The 17,995-nt window shown below is 63.1% G+C and overlaps 2 protein-coding genes and 1 long non-coding RNA gene across 5 annotated transcripts in view; 1 reads left to right on the top strand and 2 right to left on the bottom strand.

The window, feature by feature from the left end:
- Window positions 1-1,290: 1,290 nt before the first annotated feature.
- On the top strand, window positions 1,291-10,618 carry MAB21L4 (mab-21 like 4). Of its 3 annotated transcripts, XM_040450413.1 has the most exons (7): window positions 1,291-2,530; window positions 3,000-3,766; window positions 6,049-6,274; window positions 7,333-7,486; window positions 8,852-9,208; window positions 9,410-9,466; window positions 10,106-10,618. In XM_040450413.1, exons 2-7 carry the CDS (start codon window positions 3,283-3,285, stop codon window positions 10,196-10,198), a joined length of 1,371 nt encoding a protein of 456 aa, XP_040306347.1. In that variant the 5' UTR covers window positions 1,291-2,530; window positions 3,000-3,282; the 3' UTR covers window positions 10,199-10,618. The 3 variants fall into 3 exon arrangements, with proteins under 3 accessions (XP_040306347.1, XP_040306349.1, XP_040306348.1); XM_040450415.1 differs by lacking the exon at window positions 9,410-9,466 and having other exon boundaries at window positions 1,298-2,530; XM_040450414.1 differs by lacking the exon at window positions 1,291-2,530 and having other exon boundaries at window positions 2,553-3,766.
- On the bottom strand, window positions 3,972-4,970 carry LOC121014325 (uncharacterized). Its single transcript, XR_005783159.1, has 2 exons — window positions 4,909-4,970; window positions 3,972-4,286 (listed from the first exon to the last, which is right to left on the bottom strand). It is a non-coding gene; the product is annotated as an uncharacterized LOC121014325 (long non-coding RNA).
- A 5,711-nt stretch (window positions 10,619-16,329) lies between the features above and the next one.
- The window catches only part of AGXT (alanine--glyoxylate aminotransferase), a 15,023-nt gene continuing 13,357 nt past the window's right edge, over window positions 16,330-17,995 (bottom strand). Inside the window, exons 10-11 of the mRNA XM_040450416.1 lie at window positions 17,269-17,397; window positions 16,330-16,692 (exon numbers count right to left, since the gene is read on the bottom strand). Of these exons, the coding sequence (XP_040306350.1) occupies window positions 16,585-16,692; window positions 17,269-17,397 (237 nt within the window). The 3' untranslated portion in view covers window positions 16,330-16,584. The remainder of the gene's footprint in view (window positions 16,693-17,268; window positions 17,398-17,995) is intronic.

The raw sequence follows: 17,995 nt of genomic DNA on the forward strand, positions 1-17,995 counted from the left end.
GACCCTCGTGGGAACCAGCGCTCCAGTTCGTCCAGCTTGGCGAGCCTTGCTGTTCCGGCCTAAAGCCGACGGAAGCCACGTGTGGGAGGGGCCCTCTGACGCCGGCCACATGCAGACCGCTCGTTTCGGCAGCTCACGGGCATCGTGTGGAAGGGGGGCCGGTTTCGAGTCGCCGTCCGTCACCGTCAGAGCGTGGAGGCGTCTCGGGGGCCCATCCGTGTGGCCTCCTCGTCTCCCCGCGACGGCTTTGAGGCCGGGCTGGCAGTGGCTCGCGCGGAGTGTCAAATGGCCCCCGAGCGTGTCCTCTCTTGAGGCCTGACCGCTCCCTGTGCCTCCCGAGCGCCAGCGGCTTCTGGCCCGGGTGCTCTGGGCACGCGGGCTCAGCCAGACCGCGAGGCCCTGAGGGAAGGGCCCGCCACTGTGCACGGAGGGAGGGGTCCCCACGGGCAACACTGACCGTTTTGGGGGATCACACTGGCAACTCAGGCAGCGTCTGGTTGTGTGTCCTGGGGGCCCCCCGGGGCCGTGCGTGCGGGGACTTGACAAGCGTGGTCTGGACGGGGGCCTGGGAGTCTGAGCGGAGGGGCGGGTGAGCGCAAGACACGCGAGGCGGCTTCCCGGAGGAGGTCGCGGGACACGGTCCGATGCGCGTGAAGAGCGGCCGCTTCCCTGCGCCTGGAACCCGTCGCTACGATCAGGCAGAGAGGGTCCCGGGTGAGCGGAGCTGAGGCTTGTGCGGTGAGGCCGGCCGGGGCCGGCCCTCCCAAGGGTCCTTGTAGGACAGAGGCAGAGGGCGATGACAGAGATACACGGAGAGGGCCACGTGGGCGCGCAGGCACAGGCGGGGCTGGAAGAGGCAGGCAGGAGCCTCACAGGGGCCGGCGACACCTTGACCTGGGACCCCTGGCCCCAGAAGCAGGAGAGAACAGGCTCGTGTTGTTCTCAGCGCCCCGGTGTGTGGTGATGTGTCACCGCCGCCACGGGAGACCGACGCATGGACTTTGAGTGGCACCCGCCCGGGACCACCTCTCCAGATGAGCCCGCGACGCCGAGGCAGCGTGCGGCCCACCTCACGGGCTCAGTGCGGGTCCCTTTCTGCAGCGCCTCTGGGAGCTCCCGAGACACGGGATCTGTGAGCTTGCCCTGAGCCGAGCTCTCCGGGGAGGTAGAAGCACAAACACGTGCTGGTGGTCGGCACAGCTTCCAGCCAGCAAACTCCCCCCGCGGCCCGGCCGCCCGGGCCTGGGTCTGCAGCCCTCCCGGTCACTCGCCACGCTGGCCCTGGGCTCTGCAGGGTGGCGGTCCCGGTCCCTCTGTGGTCAGACTCTGCCCGGCAGGCCGGGGTGGCGCCCGCGTCTTTGCCCTCCTCTGCCCTCCCAGGGGACGGGGTGCGAGGTGCCCGTGGGCAGTCTGGGGGCAGACACGGAGCTGCCGTGGGGCACCGAGGAGCAGGTGCAGGGGCTGTAGAACGGGGGTCAGCAGAGAGGGTCAGCTGACCAGCGGAGGAGGGGAACATGGACCGCAGGCCTCGGGCGCTTCTGTGTCACTGTCCGGAAGAGGGGGCTGCAGGGGGCTCCCTGGATGACAGGGGGTTGGGGGCACAACATGGGGGTTGCCCCCGATGGGGAAGGTCCCTGCGGCATCGTCCCCAGAGTGGGCACTTTGGAAGACGGGGCCTCAGGGTCTCCCGGGTGAATTCGGGATTGCCGTGAGGTTCCCGTGAAAAGAAGCTGAAGGGACATGGGATCACCGGGTCACAGACGGTGGAGCCAGGGTACAGACAGGACCCTGTGACCCAGGGTCAGGGTCAGGACCGCAGTTCCCAGCGCCTCTGCAGCAATGCCCCATAGGTCAGAGTCCCATGAAGACAGAGGGGCCAGGGCAGAGTGTGTGGGGGCAACAGAACGGGGTATAGGTGGGGTGTGAGGCAGACCAAGGGAGTCTGGGTCCTTGACAGGCAGCAGCTGCCCTGGGAGAGGGACGGACGTGCTCTGGGCAACCCCAGAGGACAGGATGGGGCCAGGTTTAAGGCAGGAAATTGGTCTCTTGTTTGGCCGTGCCATGGGCTGCTCTGTGAGGTGGTGAGCTCCCCGACCGGGGAGGTGTGGAAAGAGAGAGCCAGTCACCGGGGCTTCCGAGCACCAGGAAGTGAGCATCTTGGCTCCAGGCTCTGCCTGCAGCAACCCGGTGTCTGAGGCCCCTGTGTGGGTAGGGGCGAGGCTGCCGCCGGAGGGCTGCAGGGCAGCGTCTCCAGGATGCCTTGCTGGGGGCTACGTCCAGGTTCGCTGTTTGCAGACACCCCGGCAGGGGCACCCAGCGTCCCGGGCCAGCCCAACAGGGCCAAGGGTCAGCGGGGGCGGTCCCCCCTGCTGGTTGGGACTTGCCCGGCCCTGAGTGGGGAGACGGGCCGGGCCGGGCAGCGCTCCCAGCACGGCGCTGGAGGGGTTCGGCAGGGCGAGGCTTTCCGCCCAGCAAGGAGGGGCCCGGGAGACGGCTCCTGGAGCCAGACTCGCTCCCCCTGCAGAGCCAGGTGGGTGCGGACCCCCCTCAGGCTGAAGGCCCTGCGGGCTGGGGGGCAGGCAGCTTGAGGGCCTCAGGCCGGCCGGGGGGGTTGGACGTGTGGCCCTGACGGGAGAGGAGGCAGGATTCACAGCAGGCTGCGGCCCGGGCTGCCGTCTGAGGCGCCAGCTCGCAGGGGGGCACAGGTGCCCGAGGGGGCTGCTCAGGTCGCCGTGGAAACACAGTCCCAGCGCTGATTTCCAGCTGCCTCCCACGCAGGAGGTCTGGGGAGGCCACCCCCCGGGCCTCACCTTTCTCTTCGGAGCGATGGCATGCCACGCGGCCCTCCCCCAGGCTCGCAGGGAGGCCCACATGCCACAGACACCCCGCGGCTGCTGGCATGAGGGTGGGGGGCGCCAGGAACGGGGTCCCCACCTCCAGGACAGCAGGGCGGGAGGTGGCCACACCCCGAGTGGCGGTGCCGACTGATTTTTCTCCAGGGCGGTCGGGAGCCTGAAGGTGCCTTGGGCCCAAGAGGCGGAGTCAGCGTGACAGGAGGGAGGCCCCCGGCTGGGTGGTGACCAGGCCCCGCCTCCCCGCCCAAGGCTGCGCGGCGGTGACATTCCTAATTGTCCGTGACTGACTCAGCCTCGCTTCAAAGGTCTGGGTCAGGCCCGCAGCCCCCGTCACTCGAATTCTGCTTCTCCGGGGAGCCGGCCCGCCCGAAGAGCGCCCCTCGCCCGGCCGGTGCCTCCCCCCGTCCCGTCCACACCCGCCCCGGCCATGGCCGTGCAGGTGCCCCTGTGGCAGCACTACCTGCAGGCCATCCGCTCGCGGGGGGCACGGCGGGCGCAGGACTTCCAGCGCGCGGAGAACGTGCTGCTCACGGTGCTGGAGCACGTGCACCACCTGGACCCCCGCTTCCTCGTGGACTACTCCCGTGACCTGGAGGCCTTCCAGTTTGCCCTGCGCACCTCGGAGGAGCCCCTGCACGTGGAGGTGCCCCTGCGGGTGGACGCGGACGCCCTGCTGATTGAGGAGGTGGGGGCCGCCGAGGCGGGCGATGGCCCTGCGCCCTGCCGCCTGGGTGTCTCCAGGGAAGGGGCCCGCCCGGAACGGCGGATGGCCGATGACGTCCTCAGCGTCTCCTCCGAGGGTGGCGCCGGGTGCCGCGGCCACATCGCGCCCAGCAAGGTCCTGCGCGTCCTCAAGGACCTTCTGGTGGCGGCCGTGGTGCACTGCAGACACCAGGGCCTCGTCACGCCAGGTAGCGGGCGGGACACACTGGGCACGCGCGTGTGCTGAGGTGTGTGTGTGCGTGCGTGTGCACAGACTCGCGATGGCTCAGTGGGTGTGCGTCTGCGTGCGTGTGCACAGACACGCGATGGCTCAGTGGGTGTCAGGGCACACGGGCTGGGGGATCCCGCTCTGAAATCCTTTCTGGTTCCAAACACTTCTAAGAACGCAGGTCACCCATTTCCACGTTGCCTGATTTTCACATGGTGACTTTGGCGGTAACGCGTTAACGGATGTTACTTGACGAACAGCTAGAAGCTAAGTCCGGGGCACGGGGTTTCCGGCTGACCTGCTTGATGACGGTCCCTGCCATAGTTCTGGGCAGGTGGTTCTGTTATCAGTTCCAGCTCGGCATGACGGGCGTCCCCGCTTCCGGCATCTGGTCACGGTGCACGGAGCGGGAAGACTGCGTGGGTGCGTGTGTGCAGCGGGTGCAGGCCCAGGACAGCAGAGCACCCTCCTGGGGGCCAGAGCAAATACATCGGGTTGTCCTGGCAGAGAAGTGGGGACGCAAACGGAAGTCCCGTTTCCCTTGGGAAGGAACGGGCCATGGCGGTGGCAGCCGCCTGGTCCTCGTGTCTTTCATAACGTCAGAACAGGGATGGACGGTCAGCCCGTCGCACGGACAGTGGCCTGCCCCGGGCTGCTCCGAGAGGCTTCTGGACGGTCTCCCGACAGCAAGAGGGGCAATGTCCAACCCTGGCCCCTCTCCAGACCTGCCTGGAGACCCGGGCGGGTGGCCACCCTCTCAGAGCTGACGATAGATAGAGCCCTCCCAGGGCCGCCGGAACCTGTCATCAGGCCCCTTGGACATCTTCTCTGGTCATCTTCTGAACCTTTCAATTACGGCGGGTGACTTGGCAGGGCCACTGCTGTCTTCTTCCATGATCTACGGTGGCCATGCCCACCTGGCCCTGTCACCTGCAGGCCGTCTGCCCCGCCTGCTGGGATGGCCCAGCCCTGGGCCTTTCAGGCACACTCTGAGCTGCCACTCCCAGGTCCCCACCGTCCCCCGGCCCGGCCCAGAAAGCAGAGGAGGCTGGGAGCCACGCCCAAGGGGCCGACCGAGCTGGGCACGCAGGGAAATTCCAAGCATTGCTCCCAGACACTTACCTTAAAAGGGAAGCAGAGCAACCCCAGGTGACGAGGTTCAGGCTGCCCGCACCTGGGAACAAACCGGTGAGACCGGGCTGGGGGCTGAGGCAGGGAGTGGCTGGGACAGGCTGCGGGTGTGGCTGGCCGCCCTCCAAGCCGCCTCCGTGGACAGAATGTGTGACCAATGGTAGGTAGGGAAATGAAGCTACCAGTAGTGGCTTTGGATGACAAGTGCTTCAAACCCTGAATTGGAAGGGGCCAGGGGTCACTGAGCCCCTTCCTTCCTGTGACCGATGGGGAAACTGAGGCCCATGTAGGCGATGGAGTGGTCCGGTGGCAGGGCCAGGACCTGGAATACCCCACAGGGGTTTGGGGGGAGCGGTCTGCATAACGGGGCCCAGGCTCCTTCCTACAAGACCCCCACGCCGTGGGTGGGCCAGGGCGGGCTGCGTGCCGCTGTAGGACGTGAGGAGCCCCACCCCCCGGGCTCAGTCCCTGCAGGCACATGTTGGGGGTTCCCTTTGGGACATGGCTCCCAGACGGTTGGTCCCCTGGCCCCTGACCAGCACCCTCACTGGGCAGTGCTGGGGGAGGGAAGGAGGGACGTCTCCGAGTCTGGTGTTGGCTGGGGTTGGTAAGGGCCGGTGACAGGAGTGTCCCCCACACTGCTCAGCTCCCCTCCTCTCTCTGTGGTATTAATTTGTTTACTGGGGGGGAAGGGACAGCTGAGGAGGGAGGCCAGAGGGCCCCGGGTCATCCCCGAGTGTCTCCGCCTCGCCAGCCCCCAGCCCTGTCACCCTGGGAATGTCCCCTCCTGGGTGGTCTGGGGGCTCTGGGCTCTGGGTGTGGGTGCTGGGCTGGGTCCGAGGGGTGACGGGAGCGGGAAGCATCTTTACTGGAGTGCGCCATCTGGCGTGTGGCTCTGGGGACCCGGGGTGTGGAGTGGAAGCCAGGCGCGTCCACTGTCAGCCTTTGGATCCAGGCCCTCCTGGGCGCGGGGCACCAGGCACGCATCTCCCGACACCGGGCCTCTGGGGTCACGTGTGTTAACCCCGAGCCGTCCCGGGTCTGGCCCTGTCCTTCACCTGCCCAGCCCCTTCCCAGAGGCGCGGGGGGCCGTCTGAGATGAGGGTTCCAGGGCACGGCGGGCTGTTGCAGGTTCTCTGAACGCGGACAGCCTGGAGGAGAAGCAGTCCCACCTGTCCCTGCTCGTGTCTAGCGGCTGGCGACCCATCCGGTTCAACATCGTGCCCATGGTGCGGAGAAAGCTCGGGGTGCCCGCCCTGGAGAGGGCTCAGTGGATGCGCGGGTTCCCTGAAGGCAGCTTGAAAAGGATCATCAGCCAAGAAGCGGCCCTGGTGCCAGCCAGTGCCCAGCACTGGAGGTCGGACACGCGTCCTGGGGTCTGTGGGGTCCTGGGGAGCCGGCGGGAAGGGGGCTGCCACCCCACTGTTCTTCCCACTCCGGGCAGGAAGGTCTGCGGGGACCCCCTCCCCCCGCCTCTGCCCCATAGGCTTCTGTGCCGCGCTGACGTCCCTGGGATCTCTGGGGGACGTGGGGTCATCACTGCCCACCGCCAGCTTCGCCCCTCTTGGAGCTGCGGGGAGGGTGGAGCCGTGCCCCCTGCCGCCCGAGCCGGGGGCCAGGGCGGGCCGTGAGGGGACACTCAGAGAAACGCAGAAGGCTCTGGACACCAGAGGCCGGGTGGCTCACCCAGGGTCCCGCAGGTTCCGGGGACAGTCGGGAGGGGTGTCCACACAGTGAGGTGGGGGATGCGATCGCACCGGGAATTTGCTAGCATTTCCTGTCCCGGTGGCCCTTCCCCATTAGGAGACGGTAGGTCCTCCTGCCAGGACACCGCCACCTGTGGTGTCCCCGCCCCCGCCTGGCCCCAGAGCCCCAGCAGCTCCTGTGGCCCCCCCGCCCCCGTCTCCACCTCAGGAGTCTGCGAACTGGGGGAGGTGCGGATGCCCCTTCCCCTCCCTCTCCGGCCGGCAAAGGGAGACCCCGAGTTGGTGTCCGTGAGCAGGAAAGACAGAGTAGGGGACGTGGGGCAGAGGCTGAGCTCCCCTTGAGACCCTGAACCAAGGGCCGGGGACTGAGCCCGTCCAGCTCTGGCAGGACTTAAACAGCAAGGCCGCTGTGGTTTGGCCAGGGTGATGCCCCACTGGCTCCCACGCCCGGGGAATGCAGCCTGGGGCTGAAGTAAGCAGGGGTCGCTCTCACAGTTAATCCTTGGAAGTGGATGACATTCGTGGGGCTGGGCCGGGCCGAGTGCAGCGGCATAGTCCCTGCCGTGGCCTGGACCATCCTGTGGGGCTCAAGGCCTGATCCTGGGGAGGCCACGGCTGGGGGCTTTCCTTTCTGGGGATGCAGCGTGTCCCTGGACGGCTGGCCGGAGCCCCGACGCTGACCGAGTATGTGTGCTGTCCCGGCCCCCAGGGTCTCCACGGACTACCTGCTCACCAGGCTGCTCGGTGCGCTGGGCTCCCTCCCGGGCCACCGTCTGGACGGCCTCTCCATCCTGGACCGGGTCAACCACGAGAGCTGGCGCGACGGCGGCCAGAGCCCCGGCCTGAACTTCAGTCACCTGAAGGTGCGCATAGGGGGCTCATGGGCACACTGGCCCCCGTGGCCGTGAATGTTACCGGCCGGGGGTCCCCACTCTGAGCCCTGTGCTGCTCACTGGCTGCTATGACGTGGCTGGAGCCGTGTCCTCCTCGGCCCCTGTGACCGTCAGGGGCTGAGAAGAACAAAGGAAGGCCAGAGCCGGGGCACAAGACCTTGAAGGGGAAGCGGGCGGGGTCTCTGCCTGGAGCGAGCCGCGGTGGGGTGCGGAGGCCTGCCGAGTGCTGCTCCGTGACGGCAGCTGGGGGTTAACAGAGAGGTGGCCTGGCCTGCACAGGACAGCCGGTCTGACCCGCTCCCCACCCTTGCAGGCCCTCATCCCACCCCCGAGGGGCCGGCAGCTTCTAAGAGGGCCCTTGGCGTCTGGCCCACTGTGGCTCCTGAGCCCCATAGTGAGCAGGGATGATGGGGGCTGGTGGGAGGGCACAACTGTGGCTGGGGAGGGGCCCTGGCTGGGGGGCTCAGGGACAGGGGGAGGAAGGTCCACTCTTACGGCTTTGATGCAGACCTGGGCCAGGACGATGCCACAGGCTCAGGCTGGTCTGTATAGCAGGAGTGCCGTCAGGGCGCAGGGCACGATGGGAAGGGCCAGAGGAGGGGCAGAGCCTCAGAATCTCCTGAGAGGGGTCCTGGGCACCACGGATGGGAAGCCAGAGTGGGGCCCCAAGGTCCCTCCGAGCCTGGACTCAGTGGCAGTGCCTCGGGGAATTGGGGAGGTGGCAGGATGGGGACAACAAGTGGAGAGGGGCTGGGGCTCGCTCTGGGACCTCTGGGGGGAGGTATGGAGTGTGGGGGAGAGGTGCAGGGGTCAGGAGACTTCCAGGGGACAGCTTCCATAAGGGTGATGGGCTGCGGGTGGGCAGGAGTGGAGGTGGTGGGAAGGTGGTGTGGGTCACAGGGGGCTGGGCGGGTGTGGGGGTGGAGGGAAGGTGGGGAGGGCCACAAGTAGGTGGGCAGGGGCGGGGGTGGAGGGAAGGCCGGAAGGGCTGCAGGTGGGCAGGGACGCGGGTGGAGGGGAGGCCGGGGGGGCCACGAGTAGGTGGGCAGGGGTGGGGATGGAGGGAAGGCCGGGAAGGCTGCAGGTGGGCAGGGGTTGGGGTGGAGGGAAAGCCAGGAGGGCTGAAGGTGGCTGGGCAGGGGTGGGGGTGGAGGGAAGGCCGGGAGGGCCACAAGTACTTGGGCAGGGGCGGGGGTGGAGGGAGGGCCGGCAAGGCTACAGGTGGGCAGGGGCGGGGGTGGAGGGAAGGCTGGGAGGGCCGCAGGCAGGGGCGCGGGTGGAGGGAAGGCCGGGAGGGCGGGGCTGGGCCGGACCGCGTACCCCGCCCCGCTGCAGACGGTGCTGCTGTGGGCGTCCGTGCTCTTCCCGGCGCCCGAGGACTGGGCGGAGCTGCAGGGCGCCGTGTACCGGCTGCTGGTGGTGCTGCTCTGCTGCCTGGCCACCGGGAACCTGCCACACTTCGTCTACCCCAAGCGGAACCTGCTGAGCGACGCCGGCCTGGACCTCAACGCCCTGTACCAGCGCGTGGAGCGCTTCGCCAGCCAACCCGAGGCGTCCCTGCGCATCCACGTGACCCACCTGGGCCGCGGCCCCCCACCGCGCATCGGCAACGGGGTCAAGGCCCTCCTGCAGCTGCCTGCCAGCGACCCTGCCTACTGGGCCACCGCCTACTTTGATGTCCTGCTGGACAAGGTGGGCGTGGCAGGGGCGTCTCAGACTGCCCGGGGTGACACGCGGGGGTGGGGGGGACCCGCTCCCCCGGGGAGGGGGGGCGGGCAGGAGCTGAAGGAAGGCCGGCCGGGCCGGTCCTCGGGCCGGCAAGAGCCGGCCGGGGCAGACGTGACATCCGGAGGTCAGACAGGCCACGAGCGACCCTGCCCACTGGTGCCCCAGGGCCCCAGGGTAGCGTGTCCGAATGTGCCTCCAGAACCACCCCCAAACCCACGTCCGGTAAGTGCTCAAACCCCGCCTGCCTACGCTGGACTCAGTTCCTCAGGAAGGGGTGTGGCTGTCCCTGGGCCTCACCGGGCCAGTTTCCTGCCGCATCCCGAGACTCGGGAGGCCCACGCCGTGTCCTCGGACTTTGCATCCTGCGTCCGGCCTGGTGTTCAGGGGTCGCCCGGCTGTTCTGCCGACCGCACCTCCTTGAGTCTCCGAGGTTCTGCCGGCTCGCTAGGCCCTCCCCTCCCCTGCTCCCGCAGAGCCCCCTCCTGCTCCTCTCCCCCAGGGCCAACCCCCACCCTCACCCCAAAGAGCCAACCCGGTCTCCCTGCAGGACACGTGGGGCCCCGGGGGACGGCAGCAGGAGGGCTGGTGCGTGCCCCGTCCTCCACAAGCACCTGCTGGGGCCTCCTCTGTGTCGGGCCCATCCGGGGACACCTGTGTGTGAGGAAGAGCCCCCCCCCCCCGCCGCCCCCAGGCGAGAGGGCCCTGCGTGGGTCCACCTGTCAAGAGGACCGTGCAGGCAGAGACCCAGACGCAGGAAGTCCCGGTGGCCAAGGAGCACGTGTTGTCCCGCGCCGCATCCAGGACCCTGCGATGGGCTCCGAGGTGCCTCTGTGACCTCTCTGTCCCCCGCCCCGTCTGCAGTTCCAGGTCTTCAACATCCAGGATGAGGACCGGATCTCGGCCATGCAGAGCATCTTCCGGAAGACCAAGACCCTGGACGGCAAGGAGTGCTGAGCGGCCTTGCCTTTGCTCTGTCTTCACCACCCACAGCCGGGCTGCACGGCCCCGCGGAGGACCCGGGACACTCGGGGAAGGGAATGGGCTTCACCCCGAGGCAGGTGATGGGCGGTAGAGACGGCCACCTCAGACTGCCCGGGGGATGGCCTCCCGGGACTCTGGGAGCGCCGGGCAGCAGGTCCCCCGGAGCAGCTGCCTGGTCTCCCCAGGGCCTGGGACGAAGGCGCCTTGTATTTCACAAGACGCGTGTGGGTCTGTGTGATGTCATCAGACTCTCAGAGCCAAGCGTCTGCCTGAGACCTGGAGCTCGAGGGCTTGTCCCGACCTGAGTCCCATGCTCCTCCGTGGTGATGTAATGCTATATATCTGATCTTGAATAAATTAACGCGCCGGGTAGGCTCGGTGGGGACGGCGGCCGCCGCTTTCTGTGTATCTATGTGGAGAATATTCCCCTGGAGACACGGAAGGAAACTGAAGCCAGCAGAGGGGACGCCTGTGGCTCCCTCTGCCAACAGGGTCTGGTCCCGCCGAGGTGGGGCATCTTCCGTCTTATTCAAGGTAGCATCTCCTGGCATCTGACGCCACCTCCCCTTCTGTTCTCAGGGCTCCGTGTCCCCACCCCGCGCCCTCTCATCGGCCCATGACGGCCACCTGCAGCCCCTTCCCCGCTGAGCTCTCACGTGACCTTCGTGTGCCCTCGCCTAGCAGACAGTGTCCACTCTCCACCCTCTTTGCCTCTCAGTGCTATTTATGCCCCGGCGTCTGAGCCACGGCCCGCACCCTGGCTCCTGTAGAGGGACCTGCAACCCCACGGCGATGCGTGTAGCGACACCTTCCCCAAACCTCCTGCAAAGCAGCCCCCGGCCGAGTGCCCGAATCGCCACACACAGAGGAGAGGAAATGCCAGGGCCTTTGAAGGCTGTGTGATTCGGGACCTGAGCTGACACGAATACAGGGGGACACAAAATGCCATGAGGGTAGAGGCTGTCAGAGCACAGGACCTTGACGTTACAGAGAGGGAGGGAGGCAAACCATAAGAGACTCTTAAATACTGAGAACAAACTGAAGGAGGATGGGGGGTCGGGGAGAAGGGTAAGTGGGTGATGGGCACTGAGGAGGGCACTTGCTGGGATGAGCACTGGGTGTTGTATGGAAACCGATTCGACGATAACTTATTTGGAAAAAAAAAAAAAAAAAGAAAAGAACACAGGACCTTGGTCCAATCCGATTCACAGTGGGGACAAAGTGTCCAGGCCCACCCTGCGGTCATTTCCTCAGTGTCTGAGTGTGTCTCAGGGCGCCTGTACCTGGAAGAACTAAGGGCCTCAATGGTGGGGAAGGCCAAAGGGAAAAGTTCAAAAACACATCTATTCTCATGGCCAAAACAGTCTAGCAAAACACACTGTCTCCCAGGGGCAATAGCAGAACGTAGCATTACCCCGAAAGACCCGAATTCACCAGTATAACCTTAGCAAAAATCGGATGAATCAAAAACGCGACACTTAGGTATCAATCCAACAAAATATGCAAAATATCTGTATGAGGAAAATGACAAAACTCTGATGAACAAAATCAAAGAAGAGGTAAATAAATGGATGTCCCATGTTCATGGATAGGAAGACTCGAGGTTGTCAAGATGTCTGTTCTCCTCAACTCGATCTGTGAGTGCAAATTAAAACAACTGGGAGGAAACTCCACGTGCCGATCGATGTTGGAACGTTGACAGCATCGAATGCTGGCGAGGACATGGAACATCAGGAGCCGGGAGGAATGCAGGTTGATGGTTTCTTAGAAAACTAAACACTCTTTTACCGCCCGATCCAGCAATTGCACTCCTTGGTATTTACCCAAAGGAGCTGAAAACCCATGTTTGCCCAAAAACCTGCATATGAATTTTTACAGTGACTTCATTCGTAATTGCCAACACTTGGAAGCCACTCAGGTGTCCTTCAGTAGGTGATGGATGAACAGTGGTCCGTCCAGACAAGGGGAGATTACTCAGTACTGAAAAGAACTGAGCCATCAACCCATGAAAAGTCAGGGGGGAACCTTAAATTATTGCTTACTACTTAACGAAAGCTTAGTACTAAATGTAAGAAGCTAATTTGAGAAGGCTACATTCTGTATGATTCCAACTCTGACATTCTGAAAAAGACAGTGGAAAGATCAGTGGTTGCCAGGGGGGAGGGATGACCAGCTGAGGCACAGAGGATTCTTAGGGCAGTGCAAATACTCCGTGTGGTACTAAACTGATGAATACATATCATGACGCGTCTGTCCAAACCCACAGAGTGCACAACACCAGGAGTGAGCCCTGATGAGAGTAAGGGGCTTTGGGTGATGTTGACATGTCTGCGTGGGTTCGTCACCTGTAACACCTGGTCCCTCTGGTGGGGGCTGTTGGGGACGAGGAGGCTGTGCATGTGTGGGGGCAGGGGGTTATGGGAAATCTGTACTTTCCTCTCCATTTGGCTGTGTGTCTGCAAACTGCCCCTGAAAATAAAGTCTAAATAATCAAATGAATTTATAATGTTCTATTTCAGTTGGATCATGATGAATGACAGCAGATCCCTTTAACTGAACCAAGTTTTAGCCTGTAACCAAGGTGCTGTGCTGGGTGCTGAGTGTTACGGATCTAGGAGAACAGGACAGCACAGCCTGTGGCATGTGCTTCGTGGTGGCCGATCTGTGGAATGAGTTCTTTCCAACCCCGTCGGGTGGGGGGAGCAGTGAGAAACAGTTGTGTTCACTTGGAAGAGGCAAGAAGTTATGTTTCCAGTCTTGCCCCAGGCTGAGGTTGACCTCCCTGCTCTGTGTCACAATATAGGCCCCATGGACCTTTGTCATCTGGACTGGGCCTGTGGGGTATCTTGCTGGCTCACTCTTTTGATGACATCATGCTAATAAGACCCGGGGAGCATTGACTGGCAAGTGCTTTGGATGCCTCGTAAGATGCGTTTATGCCAAGGGTAGGAGAGAAATGGTAGAGTCTCAAGGGTCTGTCTCATAGCTGGCGATTTGAGAGGTTCGGGGGTCTGGGCATGCCAAGACATTGCCTCTAAGGAGTAGCGGAAGTTTTGATGCCTTGCCCCACCTCCTGTGATGAGCAAGGACGATGCCAGGTGGGCCTCACCGATTTTGGAGGTTGTGTGCATCTTACTTGGAATGTCCCTGTGTCAGGTGATGCAGAAGGCTCTTAGTGGGGCCGGGGCGCAGGTGAGCTCTTCATGCTGCAATAAGACCACTGCCCTGAGGGTACCCCTGGGAGAAGGGGACACCACACGGCATCTCTGAGAACTCTAACACGGGAGCAAGGGTGCGCCATCTGGAGCACAGAACCGCTCACGGTTCAGAGCGCAGCGTCCGTCACGGTGCCGGGCCCCGGTGGAGAATGAGCCACTGGCCACGAGACCCTAGGTGACTCTGGGACCTGAGCCGCCCACCACGAGCCACGTGTTACAGGGTCCTCACCGCGGAGCGAGGCGGGAGAAGGAAGTAAAAGGCGCAGATATCGGAAAAGAAGTAAAGCTGTCTTTTGCCTAGATACATCGCTCACCTACATAGAACATCCAAAGGAATCCACGAAAAACCTTGTGAATTCGGCAAGGTTAGAAGACAGGTTAATGGAGAAAAATCAACTGCACTTGCATACATTAAGAATAAACAATTGGACATAAAAGTTTTAAAATACCATTTACGGTAGTCAAAACTAACACACCCAGGAATAGATCTAACGAAGGCTATGGAAGCCCTTGCACTGAAACATTGTGGAGTATAATTTAAAAGACCCAAATCAATGTTCATGGGAAGGAATTCATATTTTGATGATTTCCGTTGTCTTTAACTTGATGCATAGATTTACTGCAATTCCTATCAAAATTCCAGGAAGCTGTGCTGAAAAAATAGACAAGATGATTCCAAATTTACACGAAAATTCAAAGGATCTAGGAGAGGAAAAGCAATCTTTCAAAAGAGAGAGCAGAATCGGAAGACTTGAACTAATTGGTTTCGAGACGGCTCACGAAGCTGCGTTACCGAAGGCGGTACGCGACAGGGAGGAGGCCGTGACACGGGGGAGAGGCCAGAAGCAGGTCCGCTCTGATGGTCGGTGGCAAAGCGGCCGCCCCAGTCAGGTGGGAAAAAAGAGAGTCTGTTTCACAATCGTTGCTTGAACAACTGGCTGTCAGCGTGGGAAAAAAGCAAACCCTGGCTCTTTTCCACCCCATTCACAAAATTAACATAAAGTGCACCATGAACCCCTCCACACAAAAGCTGACACCGCAAAGTTTCCAGAAGAATCTCCCTATGAAGATGTCAATGTCAGCAAAGGTGTTCTGGAGAGGTTCCCGACCGCACGGACCACGAGAGAAGCCGCAGGAGCTCACCAAAGGAAAAGACCTGCCCTTTGGAAGACACGATTAAGAAAATGAAACGGTAAGCTGCGGGGAGGGAGAAAAGGCTCACCACTCTTCCGGCAGTATCCCGAATCTATAAAATAACGGCCACAAATTGACAATAAAAAAGAGGACAATCAAGGAATAGGAACAAATGCTTGAGCCGACGAGTCTCACAAGGAGACTCACACGTGGCCGGTCTGCACGTGAAAAGATGCTCGATATCATCGGTCATGGGCGAAAGGCAAATGAAAACCAAATCACGTGCGCCGTCACACCCGCTAGACAAGAAGACAACGCCAGACATCGGTGAGGCTGTGGAGGGACTGGGACTCTCGGATGCTTCTGGTGAAGATGTAAAATGTTAGGAGCACTTCAGAGGGTTTTGTGGCGTCTTATAAAGCTGAAGGGTTACGGCGGGACCCCACGATTCCCTCATAGTTATTTTCCCAAGAGCAGCGAACACGTGTGTCTGTGCAAGGCCACGTGTAGGAAAGTCTGTCACAGCCTTATTCATAATGGTCCCCAACGGGAAGGTCCCTTCACAGCGGATGACAAACAGATTGTGATCTATCCGTACAAGGGAAAAGCACCAGCAAGGAAGACAGCGTCCCCGCGTCCCCGCGGCAACACGCGTGACCATCAAGAGTGTTAAACGAAGTCAGCAGACACAATAGGGACTATGTCACGCACACACCTACAAAGCTGGTCTGTGCTGACGGTCCGGTGGGGGCACTGACCGGCTGGGGGCGCAGGGCACCTGCCACCGGATGGGGATTCCTTCCTCATCCCCGTGTCTGCTGCAGGAAAAACCCAATCAGGACAGGGCTGCTGTTGGGACAAAGGCCACGTCTCCAAGGTGGCCCACACGGCCCTGTCCAGCCTTCTCTGGAAGAGCCTCCCTCCACCCACCTTCCACTTCTGGATTCAGACCCTCGGTCCCCTCAGCTCCCGTGTGCGTCTCTCCTGGTGTCCGTGAGCTCACAGGGCAGACGGCCTCCGGTCATCCCCGTGACCCCAGCGGCCTCCAGACGTCCCCCACGACCCCAGCGCACTCAACCGTGCCGGCCGGCACCTGGGTGAGTGACGGGGGCCGAGCCAGGGCGACCCCTGCCCTACACAAGGTCACAGGCTGTGGGCGTCCACCTCTGCTTGAGGCCCTCCTCCGGGGACTCTTAGGACCAGTGAGGATGTGGAGGCAATGGTGCAGCTGTGATCGAGTAGAGCCGAGGGTGCATGTTCCAGAAGTCTTAGGAGAAACTAAGGGCGCCTGGGCAGAAACCCCAAGTAAGGGGGCAGTTAAGGGCCAGAGGGCCCGAGGGGGCCAAGCCAAGAACAGGGAGGGGTCGGGGTGCAGAGGCCACGCTCGGATATGCATCTGAGGCCCCCAGACTCTCAGCACATGTGGAAGCCCGTGCGCCTACGTCGTCACCTTCAGTCTTCCCAGGTCAAGTCCTGGCTGTGTGCTCCAGGCATGTTGGCGCCTTAATCTCTGTGACTCTGATCACAAGTCATGAGTAATAAGCCCTGTGGGTCATGGGGGGTGCCCTGGTGGTGTGGGGGGTGCGGTATTTTGCAGGTGCGAGATCTGGGGCAGGGGGTATGGTGACAGGGCCCCTACACACTGTTTTCCAGCCCTGGGGAGGCCCTAGGCAAGGAACTGCCCCCAAGCAACCCCCATGAGGGCACAGTCAGGGGCCAGAGTCTTCCGCCGCCCACCCTACACACAGTGAGGACAGATGACCGACGATTCTTTATTGAGTGTCCACCTGCCAGGGGCCTGTGGGGGTTGCAGCTCATTTGGGAGGTGCCGTGGGTCCCGAGCCCACGTGGTCCGCTTCCAGGAGGTGCCGCTCGAAAGGAGAAGGACTTCCTGGGGCCGGGACGGCAGCCTTCCTGCCCCCCGGGGGCCCTGACCGACAGCAGAGTCTGTTTGCTCCTGGTGCCTCCGGCCGGCCCCTCCGGGAGGGCGGGACACAGGCAGCCAGGTCACAGCTTGTTTCGGGAGCAGCGCTGCAGAGCCTCCTGTAGGGCCTGGATCACTCGGTCCACGTTCTCCCGGGTGGCGTTGCAACCCAGCAGGCCGATGCGAAGCACCTGCAGGGGTGGGGGAGGGTCCGGGGCAGATGTGAGCCCCACCCTGAGTGAGGTCTAGGCAGAGCCAGGTCCCCCCCCCCCCCGGCACCGAGAGCTTCCCCCAGTTATACAGGGAGCCCCCCTCCCTCCCAGACCCAGGCAGGGGTGGCTCTCTTCCCTCCGCACGCACAGAGCTCCAGAAGGAAGGTCAGGATGACGGTCAGTTACAGGTCACTCAGAATCGCCCACTCAGTGGGCACAGCCAGACCCAGGCCTGGCGCCTTCAGCCTGGTCTGCCCGCTCGGAGGGAAGGACATTCTGGGTGGAATCGGAGGGGCCACACCCCACAACCTCACCAGTCTGGGGCGAAAGGGGGCAGGAGAATTCATTCGCCCAGCTCCCCCTGCAAAACCCCTGGGGTTCAGAGGAGGATGTTCCCGTGTGGGTGCCCCTGCCATCCTGGGGAACCGATGACTGACGACCTCGGCCTGGGCCTGGCGCATGTGGCGCTCCATGTGGGGGTGGAGGATGTAACTTCCGTGGCAGGCGTGGCCAGCCCTCACCCCTGGCCACTCAGAGCAACAGCTGGCCCCTTACCTTCCCCATCGAGGGCCCAAGGCCGCCGGTGATCTCGATGTCAAAATGGTCCATGACATAGTTGACGATGTCCCTCCAGTCGTAGCCAGCGGGCACGGCCACCGCGGTGACAGTGGGCAGCCGGAGTGCCTGCGGGACAGGAGGCCCAACTCAGCCTCCTCCACGACAGCCTACGGCCAGCACCACCTGACCTGGCCCGGCCAGCCCTGGTCTCAGGCCCCAGAGGGGCGGGCAGAGATGGGGGAGGGCACGGAGGGAGCGAGAAGGGGCCCAAAGACACGGGGGTCACCATCTCTCCTGTTTCCTACTGAAACCTGCACTGGCTGGCTAGTCGAGCGGACCCTCCGCCCTCCACCCCCTCCTGGCTGGCCTGCCGGGCCCCCGGGGGCCATGGGCGTCTTCCGGCTCAGAGATCGCCCATCATTACTTTAGGAGGGAGGCTGTCGGGGAGAGTGGGGTCACTGAGCTAAGCATCCTAAGATCAGAGGCCAGGCCACTGTGACCGTAAAAATGACCGCCCAGGTGACCCCAGGACTCTGTGTCCATTCAGAGGGGGCTGGGTAGGAGCTCTCCCCTCCCCCACACCCTCTGCCTCTCCCCTCTGTACCCTGCCCCTGCCCCTGCCCCCTGCCCTTTGCTCTCTGCCTTCCACCCCCCTCCCACTATCCCCCATCCCTCACCCCCCCACCCCCCATCCCCACCCCCTTCCACCTGCTCCCTGCCCCCC

This window comes from Herpailurus yagouaroundi, unplaced genomic scaffold (genome assembly GCF_014898765.1).
Source record: "Herpailurus yagouaroundi ecotype Mexico unplaced genomic scaffold, PumYag 202, whole genome shotgun sequence".
Lineage (NCBI taxonomy): Eukaryota > Metazoa > Chordata > Mammalia > Carnivora > Felidae > Herpailurus > Herpailurus yagouaroundi.

Excerpts from the sequence above, each read along its gene's own strand:
- MAB21L4 (XM_040450413.1), top strand. The coding sequence starts at position 3,283 with ATGGCCGTGCAGGTGCCCCTGTGGCAGCACTACCTGCAGGCCATCCGC. Across the intron at positions 3,767-6,048 it reads CCAGGGCCTCGTCACGCCAG|GTTCTCTGAACGCGGACAGC; the intron begins GTAGCGGGCGGG and ends GGGCTGTTGCAG. Across the intron at positions 9,209-9,409 it reads TTGATGTCCTGCTGGACAAG|GGCCCCAGGGTAGCGTGTCC; the intron begins GTGGGCGTGGCA and ends CTGGTGCCCCAG.